Consider the following 22,625-nt stretch of genomic DNA (forward strand, 5'->3'; position numbering starts at 1 on the left):
TCCATTCCAGTGGTTAAAAGAAACTTAATGCAAAAATCCCCTAATAGTAAAAATGGCAATAAATGATCTTAACAGACCCCCCTTTTTTTTTAACCAAAAACAGTGTTGTGGCTGAGAATCTGCAGGTTTAAGATTTTTAAAGAAAATCAAAATTATGTTTCAAACACAAAAGAATAGTAAATGTAGTGTAATGTTAATAGACCTTTTCAACAAAATATGAGATTATTTTTTTTTACCAATGATTTATTCATGTCAAAGACTGCAGTGGTCCAAAACTCAAAATATTCGATGAAAACAGTATGTTGCAAACCTTCTGAGATAAATATTGTGTGAACGTAATCAATGAAATGCATTAAAAGTTTATTGTATTATTAGAATCTAAACATTAAAAATGAGTGAGTAATGATATAGTATATGTAGTAATGATATAATGATATAGCTTTTAATGAGTAAAAGCTATAAATCTTTCATATTATTATTATTCACTGACATCTTAAGTAATATAATGTCATGCTCACTTTAAAAACAGTTTTATCACAAGTTTGGACATTAACAGTATAATAAATACTTTGTGCGTCCTCATTGTCTCATGGTCAGCCATGCTTGTTAAAAAGGGGGCGTGGCACTGCTGTGGTCCACCTTAGATGATGTGGAACACTGTGATTGGCTTTTAGACATCCCATCAACAATGTGCATTTTGGTGGGAGTCAGATGACCGTAATCGTAGATCTAGACAGCCCAGAGAAGCTAACAACCAATGATCTGAATGGGTTACTGCTTTATTAAATGGAGAATTTATTTCCGTCTGTGTGGATTTGGTTAATTTCTAATCACCACCCGGTTCAGCCAGCACGGCTCGATTCAGGCTTATGCAATCTGATACTGTAGACTCCCTTGTCTGATATTGGTTATTGATTTTTGATTAGGGGAAAAGAGGAAAAGCTCATTTTCACTGGGTCAGCGGTTGACTTCGAAGCGGAACAACTAATCAGACACGGAGGCTGCGGTTGTTTACGGGCGAGAGAATTGAAACCTGCTCGATATTGTTGATTAGACTATTTTTATTTCGTTTTCTAATTTTGGCACAGACTAATTCAGTAGCTGACAGATAGTGCATCGACGTCGGGCTTCAATATTATTAAGAAAAGTCAATTTCACTGTGAGAACTGCAGTCGGGAGCTCCACATGGGACACGGTTCAGGCCTGACAGAGGCCGAGTGTTCCCACTGCAGCCCGAATTTGGGGGCCGAGTCTATTTTAAGGCAGCAGAGGTAATGTAATGGTCCACGTAGACACTGAGCAGAGACAAAAGGGCATTACAATGTATTTCACATTTTTATACAACACCTTTCAAAACCATGACTTGATGCGGCCCTGGAAGGGGAATTGGCGGCCTTGAGATAAAGCAGGCACTTTTGTTTACACAAGATTTGGTTTGACTTTCAGGAGTGTCTCCGTTCTTGCTCCTATATTTAGGAAGTACCCACTGAGCCGTTGATGGATTTGTCTAGTTTCAGATCCATCTCCCAAACTGCACAGTGTTCCTGTTTGGATGGATGAGTTGAACCCCGGGCTCAGATCTTTCCACCAGGTGACCAGGATCCTGCGCAGCTCCGCCTTCACGTCCTGCTGCACGTGGCTCTGTGTGCTGCAGCAGCTCAATACCTCTGACAGGCTCATGTGTAGTGCAGCGGGTTTTCGTCAGGATACTTGGTTTGTTTTGGGAGACGAGACAGAGGATGAAGCATGGAGGGAAAGTTCTCAAGTTTGAATATTAGATTACAGTTTGACAGACGTATAATTCCAAGAATGATCCAGTTAGTATTATACTATTTTTTTGTCAGATTAAATCAAATAATTGATTGATGACAGAAAATCAGTCAGAAAGTATTTTGATAGCAAACTTTTTCTATGTGTAGATTTGCTACTTATTTCTGTTATGTATAATTTTGAGCCAAATATTTTGGGGTTTTAAACTGCTGGTAAGACAAAGCAAGAGGTATGAACACATGAACTTCGGGGGACTTCTATTGTGTTTATATAGAGATTTTTTTAGACATTTCGTAGACCAAGTGTTGCATAAAATTAATTAATCAATAATGAAAGTAAATGTGACACCCAGGCCGCACCACACGCTTGGTTTTTCAGGAAAAATAGGCTGTAAAAATGGTGTGTTGATAATCATGTTGACATCATACCACATTTCATTACATTTTCAATGTCTGTATCTGTCACAGACATGAAAAATTATGAATATTTATTTTTTTAACTCAACGCTTCCTGTTTGCGTTTCAAAATACATGCCCTCTGACAGCGTTTCTGTATGACAAAATCCCTTCATTTGTTAACAAAAGGCTTTTTATTGTGATATATTTGCATGTGCGTGTTGTTGACAATGCAGTGGTGTTCATGGCTTCCTAAATTTGTGAAGCACTGGCTTTTAATCGTAGAACTATACAGTAGTTATACATTGTCACTGTGAACACCACACGTGTGTCAGCTGCTGCATTTTAACAAAGTAGTCTTCACGTGCTGCTCATGCAAACACGGTGGCAGGGGCATGCTGCGTATGGAGCCCCATATCCAGATTTGAAATTGTGTTTTTTTTTTGTTTTGTCATGTTTTGTCATGTTTATTAATGAGCAACTCCAAATGACCATTTGTATATATCAGTTACTCAGCCCTTGTTGCCGTAAATTTGTGAAGAAAACTTTGGTACTTTGGCATGCCTTCAAGGTGAATAAAGAATCCAAAAACAGAGAAACTTCTTGATGAATTGAAGTCTGCCGCTGACTCGGTCAGTTAGTCTGTGTTTTTGCATGACTTTGGTGTTTTAAATGGTTTGCTCTGATTCAGCAAAGTCACACAATATCACAAACTGACTAACTGATCACCTGCAGCTCCTGTGATCAGCGAGGTAAAATCACTGTTTTTGTGACAGTAGTCTGGCTTCGGAGAGAGCAAAGTTAAGTTTCACTTTCAGTTTAGTTCCCCCTCTGTTTGGGAAGTACAGAGCATACGACTGGATATATTAGACTTGTAATGTACTACAGGGGTTGTGTGAGAGTTTGTTTTAACATAGTTTTGCTGTTGTTGAATGTTGTTCACTGTGGAGGCATGTGAGTAAAACTCACAAATTTAATGCAACACAGGCTGAGTAAAAATAATCATTTCAGGGGTGAAGTATTCCTTTATGGTAGTGCTCTCTTTTTTTTTATGTAGCATTGTTGAATATCAGCGCTCATACTTCGTTTGCACTCCTGTTTATTCTAAATTAATGTCATGGATATTAACTTTACATCGTTCTCTTAGGTCATGGCAAATAAACACAAAACTCAACAGAGTGAAAGTAAATTTATGACACACATAAATACGTAAAGGCCCTAACAGAAACATTTAAATAAAGCCGTTCATAGGGACAGTGTGGTGGTGCTGCTGCCGTGTCCAGCGGTGAGTTTAAAGCGCTGTCACCAGTCAGTTGGAGACTAAAGCGAAAGTCCATTATGCTGGCCTGAGCGGCTCAAAATATGGAAACTATTGATCGGCTCCTCTGCACTGCTAATTAAAGATGGTCCACTATTTGTAAAAAGTCAACCCAATTATCAAATGAGCACATGAGGCTGGGTGCTGCTGGTTGGTGTGAAGGTTGTTGGCGGGGACGGTTTTCCAGTCTCGTTCATGCATCTTTTCAGTGTCTTTGTACTTTTGTGCATATTCACAACTGGCTCAGTTTTCTGACTTTTGTTGTCTCTTGATACATTGAGTTTGTTTTGGCTTTGATTTGGATGTTTGGTTCACTTTATTCTGTTTGTGGCTTTATTTGTATTTAGGCCTGTTTGTTTATTTGTTTGTTGTGGCTCTCTGAAAGCGGCCTAATGGTACGAGAGCTTGTACTCTGGTTGAGGGAGAAGTCCCCGTGGAGCTGGGTGACCCGTGTCCCCGAGCCCCGGTGTGAAGCGTTTTTATGCCCCCGCCTCTCCACTACCACCATCTTCCCTCAGCCCCCTTTTTCTGCTCAATGGGCAGCAACATGTGACCTGGACCATGTGGTGGCTGAGGCCCCCCTCCCCACACACACACGTCTACTTCACCTCGTATTGGTGTGTGTGTGTATATTCATGTCTGTATTTTTTTATAAAAACATGAGGCCAACAACGCAGGAAGACCAGGCCAAGTCAAGTGATACTGTGGACAACAAAGCCTATACATAGCAACACAGACCGGCCCGCAGGACAAGTACAGTGTGTTTTGGCTAAATACAGAGACAGCCCAGCCCCGCAGACGGAAAGACAGGGACTGTAATAGACAAGACAGTAGTGGAGTTTTCTTTTTTTAAAGTTATTTATTCAACCTGCCATTTAAAGAAGTATGTCACGCTAGGAAGATGGTCTTTTCATAAAACCGGGCTGTATATACGTCATCAAAATATGCAAATACTTTGAAAATTGGTACAACATGACAAGAGAAAACAGAGAAAAACTGCTGTGGCATTTGCTCAAGAAAAACTACCAGAATGCACTGCGCCGCATCAGACCAATAAACACTTCCGCTTGTATGTGTGATGTTTCTGTAAACATTTCAGGTGAGAAATAGACGACTCAGTGACAGAGTCTGGTTCATATTTGATCAGCGCTGCTTAGTTTTGGGCAAGAAATAAGCAGCGAGTAACATAATCTTGGCTTATATTCGATAGGAGTTGCAGAAAAAAATCAATGCAGCATAGTATTGCAAAATTAAACTTTTGTAGCCTACTAGAATAACACATTCAACTGCTTCTTCAGTCCACTTGATACATTATGCTACAGTAAAAACTGTTTTTCCAACTTAACCTTACTAATTTTATTACTAAATTGCAATATATTTATGGATATTTTATCGCAATGCTCTGTATATTGCAAAACATCCAAAACAGAAATAATATTGTATGGTGATGATTTCGTATCGTGGGATTTCTGGTGATTCCCTCGTGTAATTTTTGATCAGCTCTACCTAGCTGTACCGTTTGATCGGAGATTACTCTGAGTTTGAAAGAGACAGAGAAACAGATCCTTTTTTGTTTTGTGACTTGAAGTTTATTGAATTTCAAATTTTTCAACCAACACAAAACCACATCACAGATAACACAATCCCCAAAGACCACCCGACAGAAGAGAGAAAGGAAAAAAATTAAATAGATAAGAATTGAGCAACAGACATTGAGCAAAAGACAAAACGAAAACAAATAGACAAGAGCACAACAATAAACTAAGGTAAATCAGGCTTGAATTATTGACATGATATGAGGGGGAAAAAGAACAATTGTCAGATTCCAGTAGCACCACTTCTTGATCTACCTCTAATATCTTTGTGTCCACGGTGACGACATTGGTGGCGGGGAATACAAAAATGCAGAAGTGCAGCCTGTAGTTCGAGGAACAGCCTGAGAGCCAGTGAAAGTGCGCTCACTGACACTTTTCCTTCATCGGTTGGTGTTTCGCTGTGGGAGGGGGGACATTAGATCGTTCATTTAAACATACTGCACACATTGTTTGATCCAAAGCTGGTGCAAAATCAGGGAAGTATACCTTTAAAGAAAAACTGCTGTGGACTAGTAAAATATAAATCTAAAGCAACAGCTGCATTAATGTGGTTTGATGGTTTTGAAAAGGCATCAAAGTTGAAAAAATAAAGCAACAAATTCATAACATATAAACATAATTTACAGTAAAAGTACTGAACACCTTCTGAGAACAGAGTGGAAAACCTGGTGGCCTGTTATCCCTCAAACCCACAAATTTCTTCCTTTTTAAATGAAAAAAAAAATGTATAAGACTATTTTTGAAAGACATTTTGTAAAGTTGTTTGAGATTCTAAACATGTATAGCAGCTTAACCTCCAGGGTATTATTTGTATTTTGTCAGACAATGTTTTCTACACATTTAATTAAAAAACAAGCTATTTTCTCTACATGTCCTTCCAAATTGTATGTTAACTTTGAAAACCTGAATAAAAAGAGATGGAAAAAAAATCCACAAATTTGACAAAATGACCACATCACATCCCAGACGGCAGCAGAGAACAGCTCTGGAGAACAAAAACCACCGATTTCCCCGGACCTGAAACCCAGCTCGTCTATTTGTGGCGCTGGACCAGCGCAGCCTCTGAAAACTGCACCCAAACCTTTTGATAAGGCATTATCAGGACGGCCACTCCGTAATCAATGTTATCTTTTTCTGCGTTTTTTTTTTTTTTTCCTGGACCCAGGACCCTTGTTCTTTTTTTCTCGCATGGTACGAGGACTATATTTGGCTCTCCAGCGCTCTACCAATAGTACTTCTGTCACATGGCAGTCACAAAGCGCTCAGTAATTATAACCTAGCTAGGTTTCTGAAAGGAAGGCTGACTAAAAATACTCCCACATTGTTGCAGTGATGGGGCAAAAGCAGTAGATTTTTTTGGATGTTTTTCTAATGTTTTTGTGTGTGAATGAGTGTCTGCTCAGTGTGTGTGATACTCATCTGTATGTTGTGTAAAACAAAGCGCAGTTTAATAGGTTTGCTGGTTGTGTTGTTTCCAGTGAAGCACTAATTGAAAAATAGATACAATTAATTGTGTGATTTGATATATTTGCTTCTTGAACCAGCATGATGTCGACATGTGTCTGTGCATATTGCTGAGTTCACAACAGATATGTGTTTTTGTCTCTATATGACGATCATTTACATAGTTTTTTTAATTATTTTTTTTAACTTTTTCATTAAAATGCACTAAATTTGGATTTGATTAATTGATCAATTGACAGAAAAGTAATAGGCAACCATTTTGGTAATCAAATTAATAATATTTAGATTTTTTTAAATTGAAGCAAAAATCTATTCATCTTCTTAATCGGGGGAATTTGCTGCTTGTCTGACTTTAATGTGATGATAAGCAGGACATCTTTAGGTTTTGTCTGACATACCAAGTAATTTAATTACACCATTCTGGGTTTTAGGAACATGTGTTTTAAAAAAAAATCTTACATCGATTAAAGGTCCAGCAGTTAGGATTTAGGGGGATATTGTAGCATAAATTGAATATAACATAATATGTTAGTTTTCTTTAGTGTGTAATCACCTGAAAATACGAGTTGCTGTGTTTTTGATACCTTAGAATTATCGTTACCTTTTTTTATTTTTTATCTTGTGTGTGTGTCTGTTTCATATCATTTTGTGCGTTCCCCCTCTGTATACACTGACCGTTTTTGGGTTTATAAAGGCAGCACAGGCAGAACTCATCGTGAGTTCGTTTTTCCTCAACAGCAGTTTGAGGAGGTTAAGTTGCGGAGTGGATATTTGAGTCGATTTGATCAGAGCCGATCAGATTGATAGAAGCTGCTGCAAAAAGCTAATTTTTAAACCTAGCACAATGAGCTGTTACACTGTCACACTGCCTGATGTTCTACTGCTCCGTCTGTGACCAGAGTACACTCTGCGCTCCGAGAATGTGCTGCACTGAATAACAAAACGGTATATATTCCAATAATGCTCCTAAAGAACTGTCCAGTTCCTAAAATATAAAATCAATACATGGCGGCAAATGTTTTAACTGTGGCAGACCGCCACAAAATAATTGAACGTGTGGGGAGCCCTGTAAATCTTACACACTGATTCATAAACTGACTTAGAGCAAACAATTCGGCTGACTAATCAGTGACGAAAAAAAGAACAAAAAAGGTTACTGTCAGACTTACATTTTGAATTAAATAATTTGTCAATCTTCTTTGAGAATGTTTTGGAAACTGTATTATTTTCACCTCCTTTAAGGCTTCTCCTTCAGTTTTTTTTCTATCCATTGCATCAGTTTTAGGAGTCACCAAGTCTCTTTAGTTAACACTGTCCTCTATAGTCTATACTATTTCATAAAATGATTTCCTGGGTGAGAAACAAAAAAAAGACAAAATGCTTTTGTAAAGATTTACTTGTTCAGGCCTGTTTAAATTGTTCACATCAATTAGTCTGAGATGAAAATCAACTTGTGAACGAGCAGCCACAATATGATGACTGGTCACAAGAAAATATAACTTTGTATTCATGAGTGGAAAAAGTTCTGGAACCACTGCGATCGAGATATAAAAAACATTAGCAGCTGTTGTTAAAGCATTTCTCTGCAGTCATAAACTCCTCAGGCTGTCTTTAAGTTTCAGATTTAGGTGTTAAAGGTCTTAAGAGAGAAAGAAACGACCATCTGAAGGTCAATTTGTACGTTTTTTGTCCAGGATCAGACCTCTAATCAGCCCGGGGAGATGACTCGGCACACACGCCTCGTCTGGTTAATAAGTACAAAGTGTAGTGTGCACTAAAATAATAAATGAGCAATTTTTAGATGTTGCTTCAACCTGTGGTTACATGTGGCATGCATTTGTCACTCTTGTAACATTATAAAAAGTAAGCCAACAGTCATAACTATTTATTGATGATCTTGCATAACATTTCCTCGTTGAAATTCATTTTAGATGCCGTTGTGTCTGGTGATACCGTCGATGCACGGACCCTGTGTGTGAAAGTCTAGTGCTCTTTCAGAAATAGCCTCACTTCTCCTTTTGTGTGGACTGTGTGAGGCAGAAATAAAGTCGGCGTGATGAGAACATTGTTGTCAGAGCACATGAGCGGTGTTATCTTTCATAATCATATGAATAATAGAGCATTCATTCTTAGGTTATTTAATTCTACATGGGCGTGTTGGGTGTGCTACTTTTAGGGTTTTGGATTGAAAATAAACTGACAACCATCCCCGGCCGAAATCTAACAAAAATCCAGACTTTCTCATTTTGCGTGCTTCGAGTTTCTTGTGGCCGTGCCGACTGTCTTGTGACAGTGACGGTGTGGGTAACCAGTTAAGGATGGTTAGATGGGTCCACATCTGTGTCTCACACGCTGGGAGGTCTTCTCGTTTACTCCTCATATCCTTCACTTAATATGTGCTCCTCTCACCATAGTAATAATTATTGTTCTTAAATATTTGTACTGTCACAATCATGGCTGTAGCCTTGACTTTAACCACAACAATCATCTGTGCAATTGTTTAAATGTGCATGTTCTTTATTGAACATGTGACACATATTGTATATATTCTTATTGTTATTCTTGCTTATGTGTGTCTCTGTTGTTTGTTGTAGCATTGCACACGTGTATATTTTTATATTTTTAACTTGTTTTTTACACTGTTCACACATTCGTTGCATTATCCATATTTATAATTCAAATATCCACACACTAGTGCTAATTGTCTATTACTGTATTTCTTTACATTTGTATTTTTACACACTTCACATACCCAGCATATCATATGTACTTATACTGTTATTTTCAAATATTTACATATTAGTGCCAATTTTTTTAAATCACTCTATTTCTATTTTATATTTTGTGTTTTTATGTACTTGTGCTGGTACTTATTTCTACTTGCTATAATTCTCTATGCTGGCATCAGAGCGACAGGAAAGAAACCACCATTTCCCCCAGAGATCAATGAAGATTTTCTGATTCTGATACTTCTTAATAAGGCTACACAATTAATCTAATATTAATCACAGTTTTGTCTTCCCACAGTTAAATAAACACGATTGATGTTTAAATGTTTAATGTTCAGTGTTCAGGGTTCCTGTGGATCCTTAAAAAGTCTTAAAGGGCATTGAATATATTCATTTAAATCTAAGGCCTGAATTGGTATCAAAATGTATTAAATACATCATTGTGTACGACCGTTTTAATGAGACGCAAATAAGACAGGAATCTTAATTAAACAGTGTATCACTGTAAATTGTACTATTGTAAATCCATGGAGCAGACATTTGGGAATTTGAGGTTGGAGTTGATGAGGTTTCACTGACTTTCAGAGTTGGAAATCAGAACTTCTGAGTGTTTAGTAAAAATGAAACGTACCAGAAGTTCAAAATGCCTAAATTGTCTGGAGACTCATACAGGCTGTTTTGGAAAATATATATTTGCCTTCATGTAAAGCTTAATTTTATGGATCATAATGTATCTTAAATACCTGTTTAGTGCTTTATGGATCTTTTTTTAAAAATCTCTATAGATATTTTGGCCCTTAGACCAGTATTGTTTGAGTCTTTTTGTGATCACGACCGTCCAGGGGCCTGCGTGACCGTGTGTCCCCAGCCTCGGTGTCCTGAGCCTGCTGTGCTGCAGAGAGGCCCAGCTGCTGCTGCTGCTGCCGCCACCGCTGCTACTGCACATGCTCTCTCAGTAGTGAAGAGACGGCAACAGAAAGCTGTCTAACCTCCACAATAACCGCCTTATGTAATCACTCTGGCTAGAGACAGACCAAAATAGCCCAGACTGAACAGCCCTGCCCTCTTGTGGCAACCGGCTGCCATAACACCGGCCTACCGAGCCTCTACAGGGAGTCAGACATGGCGGCCGCCGTTCGCAGCATCCGGTGTGGCTCACATGAACCACTAGATAACAGTTTGAACTGATGCAGTACAGGACATGTTTAATAAATGATATAACAGCTGTGATTAGGTTTGAAAAGAGGTTGAAATAAGTAGATAAATGTTGGGATTTCTGAAAGTGGCATTGGGTTTCTGTGAGATGTGGCGAGCTTTGATGTTTGTTTGGTTTAGAAATCAGTCTTTATGGAGACTAATCAGATTCATTTCCCACTTTTCATACATATTGAATTGTCTCATGTGTTTGAATGCTCGTCACTTTTCTGCAGCAGATAAAAATGGATTTACCGAAGTGCAAAATCTAAGTCTGCTGTGTTTCTGTCTTCACAGTTTCCTGGACAGAATTGACTCTGTAAGACAGAACGACTACACACCAACGGACCAGGTCAGCCCTCCCTTTATTGTGCACACTTTATAATTTGGAAATCTCCAAAAGGTCGCTGCTTGTTGTAAATTTTACTAAACTGGATTTGTTTCCGTGTTCTGCAGGACCTTCTACGCTGCCGAGTGTTAACTTCAGGGATTTTCGAGACGAGGTTCCAAGTAGACAAAGTGAACTTTCAGTAAGTGAAATTTTTGACTGATATTGATGTTTGAAATAACAATTTGGCCGACACCAATATTTTAATTTATATATTTTGTAGTTGTTTTTTTATTCCCCTTTTGTACCAGTGAAACAGAAATCTACATTATAATACAATAAAACTAAACTGTTTTAAAATAATAAGCCCTTTATCACTACCTTTGAATGAGCACAAATTTGATCGCACACATTTATGAAATAACTTTAAATATAACCTTTAACAAGAAAAACAACTTTTAAAAAATGCTTCAAAAATCTTTTTACTAATTATAATATATCATAATTCCCTCTGAAATATCTTTTTTATATCGCTGTTAAAATTTCAGTTAATTTTAATCAACTATATTTATTTACGTTTCTTGCCAGAAACTAAATTCTACAAGATTCCACTGAACACATGAAGAGAATATTATGATTTTCTTTCACCCGATACTCATTTTTACTGAATAGAGCTTGAAGGCATCATAATATAACTCAGGGCAACCTCCTAAATGTCCTGCGTCCACTTCATATTTTTGTTCCATTTTTTTTGTTCCACATTTTTTTGAAACTTTTAAAATCTAACAACAGTACTTTAACCCTTTGAATTCTGGAGTGACATCCCTTTCCTTGTGCTGCTGTCAGATGTCTTTTACAAGTATTTACATCTTTCAGCAAAGTGGTGCAATTTCTTTCAAAGACATGGAAAAAAGGCAATGAGCAACTTTGTGATAAAAGTTTCAATGATTACAAGAAATTAATAGCTTTAGAAAATTATTTTAAAAAGCCAGGGGGAATGTCTAGAGGAAAAAATAAAAAAGCAAGGGGAAAACTTTATTCGTGATATAATAATTACGTATTTAAAATTATGTTACAAAATTATTATAATTTTTAATCCTTTTTTTAAGGTAATTTCCTCGGTTGTTTTTTATTTTCTCTCTTTTTTTTTTCTCCAATAATTTTTCGGTAATTTTCTTGTACTTTTCACTAATTTCTCGCCTTTTTTGTGGGGGGGAGTCATTTCTTTAGTTGGCCGTTGCCTTCTTCCCATGTGTTTGAACGATATCAAGCTGATTTGCTCAGGTTTCAAAGGGTTGAGTTAAAAAAAACTGTGTATTCTAAAAATCCCAGTGCCAAGCAACCAAACACAGAAACAAAAATACATCGTAACTTTCTAAGCAGACATTCGCAGACGAAACAAACACCAGCCCCACTTAAAGATTATCTCCAGTCACGTCCACTGTCTTTCATAAGCAGCAGCTTCTGTCACCTATTCATGAAAACTGTATTTTTGGAATCATTGTCGTACCAAGAACTCAGTTAAGAATGCCCTCTTGGGCGTTATTGCCGTATTTGCTTCGGCCTCGTGTTAAGACCCCAAAACGTCATGCCCCGTTACAAAATTGAACCAAACACCAAACACCAAACCTGCTCTGCGGCTGGAAGCTGAGGTGGATAAGAGCGTCATCAAAGTGCCTAAAAAATGTGACGTGAATCCCCTGCGGTCAACTGCCGTGATTTTGGATTTTGGTTGCAGTCATAAGAGCAGCCAATAAAAGTTAAAGTGTTTCGTAACTGTTTTGATGATGTCAGATGAGATGACCTATTTCCGCAGTCGCAGACACAACAGACTTATTCTACCATCTGAAACGGGCCTTTGTATCAAATTATATCATCCTGAATGATTGATAGAGGAGCTGTGGGACGTGACTTCCCTTTGGGTGTGCATTTTTCATTATTCAGCTTTGATGACTTCTAAACATCTAGCGAGGGTCACACAGGGTACCCAGTATGTACAAAGCATGCTCTTTTTCATGTTGTTTATTGATTAATGGATTATTCATGTTCTCAGCGTTGTCCCATTTTACAGATCAGATCAGCAGCAGAGAGCAGATCTTTATCATGATCTGAAAGATGTTTCTTGATGTGAATATTCAATGAAAATAAATCTGTAAACGTTCTCAGGCTAACCGCAGTACAATATGTACCTGATGTTCCAATAGAAATATGAACTCTTTAATTAAAGAGGACAGCAGCGAGTGTGTTGTTGTGTCTGACCCAGTATTTTTGTCTCCTCCGTAGCATGTTTGATGTTGGGGGCCAGAGAGATGAAAGGAGAAAATGGATCCAGTGCTTTAACGGTGAGACTTTCAGCCTTTTTCGTTCCCGTTGTTCTTCTGCACGTCCTTGACCGACGGCACGCTCTCCTCCTATCACAGCTCGTCTGTCTTTGAGTATTTTCTGCCATCACCTCTTATTTTTGGGGTTATTCCTACACGTGTGATGTCATTAAGCTGTCCTGACGTAGCTCCTCTCCTCCTCTTCCAGACGTCACTGCTATCATCTTCGTGGTGGCCAGCAGCAGCTACAACATGGTAATAAGGGAAGACAATAACACCAACAGGCTACGGGAAGCCCTGGACCTCTTCCGCAGTATTTGGAACAACAGGTGAGTCAGAAACATGAATCAAGTTTGTGCTGAGTGGTTGATTTACACGTCAGGCTCAGGAGGGCTTCCTCTGCCCAGTAATCCTTTTCTTGTCCTGCTTACTGCTTTTCTGATGCTTAAACCGAGAATGTAAAGCTGCGTTTTCACCCAAAACTTTTGGTATAGTAACGTTAGTATACAGACATGTACCCACACCCTAAATCTGTTGAGTGTTTCCACTGCAGACAGTACTCTTAAAATGTTGTTGTTTTTATGCTCGCTGTATCTCCTCTTCACCGGGGATGCAGAGGAATGTCTGCGCCAGGGTTGCAGCGGTATAACAGTTTCGAGTTAGATAGATTTATTTCAAACGTGGCAAATAAAATAAGACAACAAATAAAAATATGATTAAAAACAACAATATCAGATGCCCACCGTACATATTCAGTAAACAAACATAAGCATTTCATGTCCGAACAGGAGCAGGAGGAAGTAAATACTTATCAAATCCTACGCCCTTTTTTTTCCAATTTTTATATATACATACATACACACACACACACACATTGAATCTCTCCTGCGATTGCACATTCCCTTTTCTTCATAACTGTAGTCAGACTTTTTTCACACACTTCTGTTAAAAATGGTTTCAAGATTTCAAGTTATGTTTTTTTTTTATGAATTTTAATTTATTCTAACTGATATTACCACTATGACTACTACTAATTATAATAATAATAGTGTTATATAGTGATATTTCTTGAGATGGATATCGTCCCTTTAAAAATTCATTCAATTCCATTTTAACCCTAGTCTGCACCTCGTTCATCATCAACAGAAAGCGGTAGCAGGCCGACATTTTCCGAACAAAAAATAGCAGGCTAGATTGAGAGTCTCTCTGACGGGATATTTAAAAATTGTGTTCGTGCAGCAACGGGTGAAAAGCTGCCAGAGCGCACCGAAACCGCGCTTCAACGTGTTTTTGAAGTATTGGCAGGTCACATAATTTGGTCAAAGTGCTTAAAAATCCATCATTACTAAAGTGTAAGTCATCCAAGAGAGACAATTTAAACAAATAGAATAGTCAGAGTTGTCATATTAATATTTACAGTAAGATTACAAGTAAACGTTTCATCTCTAAAATAATTATTTTGTCTGCTTTTTTAAGCTGCAGGCAGTCGGCCCAGTGATTTACATTACTTTTTCTCAGTTTTTAGCTGCTTATTGTTAACTAGTAAAGATGAAAAGGCAGCACAACATCTTTCCATTTTATAGTTAGTTTACTAATGTATGAAAAACTTGCACGGTATGAACAGATACATGATAGCTTAAGGGGTATGAAAAGCATTTTATTAAACATGATTCGCCATCCACAACTGTGTAAAAAAAGCCCTTCTTATGTTAGCAGACACTGAATAAAATTTAATCAGATATGTCTAAATAATCAGTGCGGCCTCATTCAGATGTTGTTCATTCTGCTGAAATGCAAAGCTAATTGTTTCTCTCCTCTTGTGTTCATACACATTAAAAAAGTTTTTTCTGTCCTTTGTTTTTTTTTGTTGCTTTACTGGGAGCCACACCGAGTCCATACGCTGTTTCTTTAACGGTGTTTTGTTGTTGTTTTTCAGATGGTTACGCACTATATCGGTCATATTATTCCTGAACAAGCAGGACATGCTGGCTGAGAAAGTATTAGCTGGAAAATCCAAAATTGAAGACTACTTCCCTGAATATGCTCGCTACACCATACCAAATGAAGGTTTGTGACCTGAAACACCCACAGCATTAGAAACATTTCCCTTCTCATGTTAAACTTCGGCGTTAACAGTGAATCTGTTGTTTTTTTTCAGCAACTCCTGAACCTGGTGAAGACCCAAGAGTGACGAGAGCTAAGTTCTTCATCCGAGATGAGTTTCTTGTGAGTATTTTGCTGCATTTCTGGACTGTTTAAAGTGAGCAGAGCAGGTAATGAATGTCCATGAATGTCCTGTTAATTCATGACTCTGTGTTTTATGCTCTGTGATGCCAAACACATACGACAACGAATTTTTGGCGCTTTGAACTTAATAAAACATCCTTTCAGTAGGACAAGACTAATGCAGATGAGCTGTGCATCATGTTGCTGTGCATCCTGCAAAATTATTTTAACTCAAGATCCCCTTACTTCTGGATTTAACTCTGGATTTGGCAAAACACATCTTTCTTTTTAGGTAATGCAGTGATAACAGAAAAAGTAAAAACAAGTGCAGCGACATATAAACAGTCAATAGAGACATACAATGAAAAAAGAGCTAAAAATAGTGAAACAAAACAAAACAGGAAATACAGCCCAGGCTTTGGCTGACTGGTATAGGAAATGTGGTCAAAGAATAAAAACAGAGATATAGCAAAAACATGTATGCATACTTGTTTTCGTCAAAACACGTCTGCCGCGGCGTACCCGCAGCGGTGGTTATAATCAACTGCAGCTGCTACTCTGACCACAGAACGCATCACACAGCTCCTCTCTTCTTTTGTGCAGATGGCCTTTTTTTTTCTTTTATGCACACGGCGTCCAAGCAGCAGCCTCAAAGACTGAAAAATGGAGCCAGTGCAGAAGTGCCAAAAACTGCAGGGTCTCAAATGGCCACTCGAGGCTGCCCCCGAAACAGTCAATCCCCTTAGACCCCCATGTTAAAATGCCCAACTTTACAGTAGAAATAAACATGTTTACATTCTGCTGCAAAACAAGTTTTAATCTCTATATTTAATTTTAACACAGCTGTACAGGTGGTTTTTTTTTTTTTGTAACTCACTCATTTTATTGAAACCCAAAGTTACACGCATTTAAGAGCAGGACCACTAGAGTGACAGGCTGTCTGAGAGGCGTCGCTACAGTCTGTGAGTGACAGCCACCCCTCGCTCCTTCACTGCTCCAAACTCTCGTCCAAATATGGTCACTTCTGGCTCCAAAAAAAACCAAAATACACAAAATGCCAAATCCGAGGCTTCAAAGCAGCAGTCCACAAACCAGTGGGTGACGTCACAGTAGCTACGTCGGTTATTTTTACAGTCTACGGCTGCGCACCCCTCCAGCAAAATAAAACTAAACAAATTATACAGAACTGTATTAAAAACAAGCACAATCTGTAAAATATGATTAAAATTAATTGTACTAGAGGAAATGCAAAGCAGCTGACCAACCTTGTGTGTGTTTTTACATTTCACATTAATATAAATCAATCAAATCAAAGCATCCTCTAGTTAAAACGATCTAGTTAGTTTATTCAGTTCCAGTTTATATATATTTTTCCAGCCTGATCACCAGAATAAAATAGTCATTGTACATTTTTGCAAACCACTGATATATTTGTACATTTCATATCATCATATTTAGATGACATTTTACATGAAATTTATGATCAGGATGAGGAGGAGGGGATGGTGGATGGCGTGACACTTTGGCGAGCAGCTGCCGAGAAGCAAACCACTGTTTGAGACTCACAAACGACAAAAGCGGGTTTTTTTTTTCAGTGAGGCGTCAGGATATTTTAAGCTCTGTTTGTGGCGACCAAACTGGTTATTTTAAGCCAAAACATGATGATTTTGTAACTGCAGCCAAATATTTTGTTCCTAATACCTTTGTTTACCACAGTGTTGTCACAACAGAAAGTTTCAATTTGAAACACAAAATTTTCGACATATTCTCTACATATAAAAGACACTGAGGCAGCACAGAGGTCCACACTGAGTCCTCGCAGTGTCGCACAGGCCAGAGACATGCAGGTGACTTGGTGACTCTAAATTGGCCGTAGGTGTTATTTTTGGTGTGATTGGTTGTCTCTGTGGGTGAACCTCGCCTCTTGACCGATGTAATCTGGGACAGGTTCCAGTCCCCCAGTGAGCCTTAAAATGATTAGTTTCAGATAACAAATCCATGAATAAACCATAAAAAAGTAAAATATCCCTGGTTTATAGAAACATACAATGCCAACATTTATTCTGGCGACTCGTTTGGTGTGTCACAAGTCCCCCCCCCCCGTCCTTTCATGAGTTGTCCCCCGTCTTCACGTGTGTCTTTCATAATAGTCTCGTAATGGCATTGATCGTTGAATAACAGGGATTTCCTCTGAACACCTGCAAGATCCTGCAATTTTGCGTGAATGTATTTCCTTTTTTTCTTTTATTTTTAAACGAACATAGTTTATTAGCCTTTTAAGAGTCATTACAAGTTATTCTAACAGTGAACCCACCTGGTTTTTATTTACTGGTTTATTCAGCTTCTCCTTTTTTTGTTTTGCTTATTACTGACCCCTAACCATAGATGGATTTTCCTGCGTCAAATCATAGACTGTAGATAAAGATGGATGACGCGCCCCCACTTTCCCCCGCTATGCTGAAGTGAGGCTGAAATATCCGGATACGAGCGTTGCCGTCTTGCGAGGGTGATGTCATTGGGAGCCCTGCATCTGCGCAGCAGCGATTTTCCGCAGTTGGGAGTTCCCGCCCAAACACACGTCCGACCAATCGTGGGCAGCTACGTTGAATATGAGTGCGCGGATTGGCTGTCACGGCTGTTAATCATGGCGGGAAAGCCTCTTTTTTTATAATTTAATAACTAACATGGAGGCGGGCCTTAGGACCTGTACTGCAGTCAGACACCAGGGGGCGATCGAGACCGAAAAACCTCACTTTGAAGAAGCTGTCATGTCAAATAACTAACTTACTAGCATAACTGCAATGCATTGTGGGCGGTATAGACCTCTAGAGTGACCATCGTTGTTCGCTCGCTCCTCTGAGGGTCGATCTTACCAAGTTCACCTCAGTTTTTCAGACAGTTTGAACGGAGATTCCCTTAAGGGCAAGTGCCGAGGGGGAGTGAACGAGGGCGTGTTGAACGCAGCTTCAGAGACTCGCTGAAGGTCCAAAAGAGGAGCTTGAAGCCGCCTCAGATTATATTTCTGTCCTCTAACGTCCTCTGTCCCATCTCTCTGTCCCCCCCTCAGCGGATCAGCACTGCGAGTGGCGACGGCAGACATTACTGCTACCCCCACTTCACCTGCGCCGTGGACACAGAGAACATCCGGCGGGTGTTCAACGACTGCCGGGACATCATCCAGAGAATGCACCTGCGGCAGTACGAACTCTTGTGATGGGAGACCGCCTCCGTCAGCCTTCTGTGTTTTTCTCCACCATTCTGCATCCTTGACGAACCCTTCCTCCTCCTCCTCCTCCTCCTCCTCCTCCTACCCCTCCCTCACCCTTCCTCCTCCTCCCCCAAAGAAACCCTCCCGACCACCCCTCCTGTCGAGGACTATGAAGTACTACTGAAGTGTGTCAAATCCTCTTCCTCTTCTTAACTTTTTGTACTTTTTTTTTCTCTCTCTCTGAGACCGATTCATCCCCATTTCGCCGACGTGAAAGGAAGGTTGGGGAACAAAGTTGTTGCGTGCCGCTTCTTCTTCTTTTTTTTTCTTTTTCTTTTAATCCTTCCTTTTGAATGCCTTGATTTTTGTCATTCCACTAAGCCTTGGGCTACCTCCTGTTTTTTTTTTGCCCCTTTGTGTCCTGTTTTTTGGCTTTTGTCATTGGACCTGGACTCGGTGGGTGTGGAGACATAAAAAACACACCTGCAGGACCTCAGTGTAGAGGCAGTGTGTGTGTGTGTTAACGTGTGTGTGTGTAATGAAGAAAAGGAGGAATGCCATGTGAGCATGTGTTTATGTTTGTGTGTCACCTGCCGGTTAAAGCTGGCGTCACCACCATGACCTTTGCGCCCCGTTTTTTTTTGGGTTTTTTTTTCACCCCCTCTGACCTGCCTCTCCTCTCCGCGTGGAAGACGACTGGACGGAGAGGAGCGGACGGAGGGGAGCCGAGTGGATGAAGAGATAAATGCACTTTGCATCAGGTTCCTTAATAACTTTTTTTTTCGTTGTTGTTGTTGTTGTTGTTGTTGTTTTTTCTCCAGAGGAAGCATACACACAATGTAGCATCACAATATTTATTACCCTGTCACGATGTTAGCTTGCCAAGCTGCAGGGTGCACCGAGCAGCCGAGAGACGTGTGGAGCGAAGTTTAAAGTGGGAGGGGGGCAGGAAATACACGATGAAGGATTTAAATGAAGGAAAAGGGACTGAGCTCTCTGCACCTTAGCCCTGCTGCCTCCACGGACTCGGACCTGCCTCCTTTTTCCACACAAACCATCCTTTTAGCTTAGAGATACTGATGGGAGGGGAGGGTGGGAGGGGAGGAGGGACGGGAGAGAAAAATGTATTGTTCTCTTTTTTTTTGTTAACTTGTACACTGTGCAAGGTTGAATTATCCTGTACAGACTGTAAAATGTAATATTATTTTGTACAACTTAATTGAAAGAAAAACAAATCTACTTGTAGATCTTTGTGCCTTGATTATGGCTGTACCTGTAAATGAGCTCAGATGTAAGTATGTTTTCGACTGCGCTGTACAGCTTGATGTCAATCTCTATCAGCAGCGGAAGACTGCGGGTAGGGGACTTTCTCTGTAGAGTTTAGTTTTTTCTGGTTTATAAAAAAAAGGAAATGCTGTTTAGTAAAAAATAAAAAATAGGGAAAAAATCCTAAAAACCTGTATACATTATGCAAATTAACCACTTACCTGCAGTGAAGACCAGATGTTGCAGCGCCATGCCTTTTTTTTTTCTTATTCTTCTTCTGTTGGTTTTATTTTTCCTCCTTTTTATTTTATTTTATTTTATTTTGAATTTCACAGCTTTAAACAAACATTGGAAATCCATTGAAAGTGTCCAAATTGCAACCTGGTGTTGTTTTAATAGGAACCAACGTTTTTTCGATATGAAGTGTGTCTGAGATCTGTACTGATGTGCGTGCCTGTGCGCATGTGTACATAAGACAAACATAGACTCACAGACGCATTGTGTGTGTGTGTGCGTGTGTGTGTGTGCGTGCGCGCGTGTGTGAGGGCGAGTGTGCGTTGTGTGTAAAATTTTATAAATGTATGTACATGTAAATTTATAGGTCTATATAAATATATATGTACAATTATACATGTTTAATTATGTGTGTGCCTAGGTGTACATACCTATGTATGTATACGGTAAATATGTATACATACACACATAGGAAAGCATGTTTAGAATGGAGATGAATAAATGAGAGCGTGCAATATTAGTAATTCTTTGGTCCTTTGGAGCCATACCCAATGGCACAGGCACTATGAATGTGTGAGCAGCACCCAACAAGACAAGCTCTTCTCCTTGTACAAACAGCATCAGCCTTTTCTTCTGCTACAGTACACGTCTATCCCCAAAAGAGAGTGAACTGACTGGAGGTGCAAAAACCTTGTTTGGCCTGGGAGGATGATTAAATGACATTTTTATTTTCTTTAAATAAAGAGGCACATTAGAGGACTTTGCTTTATTTCCATCTTGGTGTCCAATTGTGTCCAGATTTGTTACCGTTGAGTTTTCTTTTTGTTTTTGTTTTTGCGGATGCTGCGGCGGAGTCGATGTGAGGGGTCGTACATGCACAGTGGAGTCCAAACGTCTGGGACCAGTGGCCACAATACTTCTAATTTTCATTTTTTTTTAAATTTAGAAATGTAGGCCCACATGAATTTCATTTTATTTTAGCAGTTGGTATATTCCCATTTGTCTTTAACCCTTTAAACCTGAGCAAATTGGTTTGCTTTCTTTGAAAATGATGGGGAGAGGGCGATGAGCGACTTACCAAGATATGGCCCAAAAATTAGCAAAGAAAAATAGTTTTAAAAAAAAGTTAGAAGAAAATTACCTGAAAATAAGCAACAAAAAAAGAATAAAAACTAAGACAAATTTGGAAATAACCTTTAAAAAAGTGCAGAAGGTAAAAGTTTTTATTTTATATATTTCATTATATTTTTTCCCACACATAATTTTAAATATAAAATTATATTGTTATTAAATATTAATAATAATATTATTATAAATCTAGTTAGTTTTCTGTACATTTTACAATTTCTGGATAACTGTAATAATCCTCCCCTCTTTTTTTTTTTTAAAACAAATTTAAGTAATTTTCTTGTCACCTTTTACTAATTTATATTATTTGTTCCTATGTTTTAAAGGTTTAAGTATGTCTTCTACATTTATGTGCCCTAACCTTTTTTTTAAAAAAAATTTCTGAATCCTCACGTTCTTATTATTTCTTGTTTAGGTGTAAATATTACAGATTTTAAATGTGTTTCTCAGACTTTTTGACCCACTGTACATATATGTGTCGGGCTGGGTACATAAAGTATCTTTACTGTCTTTCAGCAGAGTTGTTTTGGTATAAAATATTGGCCTTTTTCACAGTTGACATTTTGACTTCTCAGCAGGAAAAACAAAGTGTCACTTAAAACATTAAAGAAAGCTCTGCTGTATTCAAGTTTCAACTCTGAGCAACATAATTACCAAAACCCCGAAACTGAGGCAGCTAAATGGAATTCAGCCATCATTAACGTTTTTTTTGTTTTTTTTTTCAATATTAGGGCAGGGTGATATGGAGAAAATCAAATATACATTTATGATCAAGTAGCTTAATATCAATATTGCGGCTTTATGGAGGGGTTGATTTTTGGTGCCACCACAGAATATTTACACATTGAGATTATATAAAAAAAAAATTGGTAATGTGGATATGATGACGAAGTTAAGTTCATAAATTACACCGCTTTATTTGAGTCTTTAAAAACAAAATTTATGATATCTAAAATCTGAGATGATGTTTTGCACTAATTTTCACCTGTACTTTTCCTAAAAGTGTCGGCTGTGAAAAAGGCCTCTAGAGATATCCTGATATATTGTCTTATACAATTTGGTTATTTTATTCTGAAGGTCTGTCGCAGGTGTGTTCAGTAAAGTGTAATTTTAGCAGTGTCAGGGAAATGTCCAATCAAACACTGAGAAAGGGTCTAATCAAGCAAATAATCTCCTGTCACCTGTGCAGAGTACAAAAATGAGAAAAAAAGGGATTATATTTTGAAAAAATTGTTTGATTGTACGATATCTTGATTCACTCCTAATAGAATTAGCAAAGCTAGAAAAACTTTTTTTTCCAGGAATTCAACACGTGGTAAGAAATTAATATACAAATGGCCATTTGGGTCTGAAGTATTCCTTTAATTTTCTTCTCTTATTGAACTTATTTACCACTTTAATTAACCCTTTGAAACCTCAAATGACATCACTTTTCTTGTGCTGCATTCA

At 38.5% G+C, this 22,625-nt stretch overlaps 1 protein-coding gene across 1 annotated transcript in view; it reads left to right on the top strand.

Moving 5' to 3' along the window:
- Positions 1-20,807, top strand: part of LOC121951430 (guanine nucleotide-binding protein G(olf) subunit alpha-like) — a 67,580-nt gene extending 46,773 nt beyond the window's left edge. Inside the window, exons 6-12 of the mRNA XM_042497752.1 lie at positions 10,763-10,817; positions 10,922-10,995; positions 13,077-13,135; positions 13,323-13,443; positions 15,051-15,181; positions 15,273-15,340; positions 18,408-20,807. Of these exons, the coding sequence (XP_042353686.1) occupies positions 10,763-10,817; positions 10,922-10,995; positions 13,077-13,135; positions 13,323-13,443; positions 15,051-15,181; positions 15,273-15,340; positions 18,408-18,554 (655 nt within the window). The 3' untranslated portion in view covers positions 18,555-20,807. The remainder of the gene's footprint in view (positions 1-10,762; positions 10,818-10,921; positions 10,996-13,076; positions 13,136-13,322; positions 13,444-15,050; positions 15,182-15,272; positions 15,341-18,407) is intronic.
- Positions 20,808-22,625: the final 1,818 nt, after the last annotated feature.

This window comes from Plectropomus leopardus, chromosome 12 (genome assembly GCF_008729295.1).
Source record: "Plectropomus leopardus isolate mb chromosome 12, YSFRI_Pleo_2.0, whole genome shotgun sequence".
In the NCBI taxonomy this organism is placed as follows: domain Eukaryota; kingdom Metazoa; phylum Chordata; class Actinopteri; order Perciformes; family Serranidae; genus Plectropomus; species Plectropomus leopardus.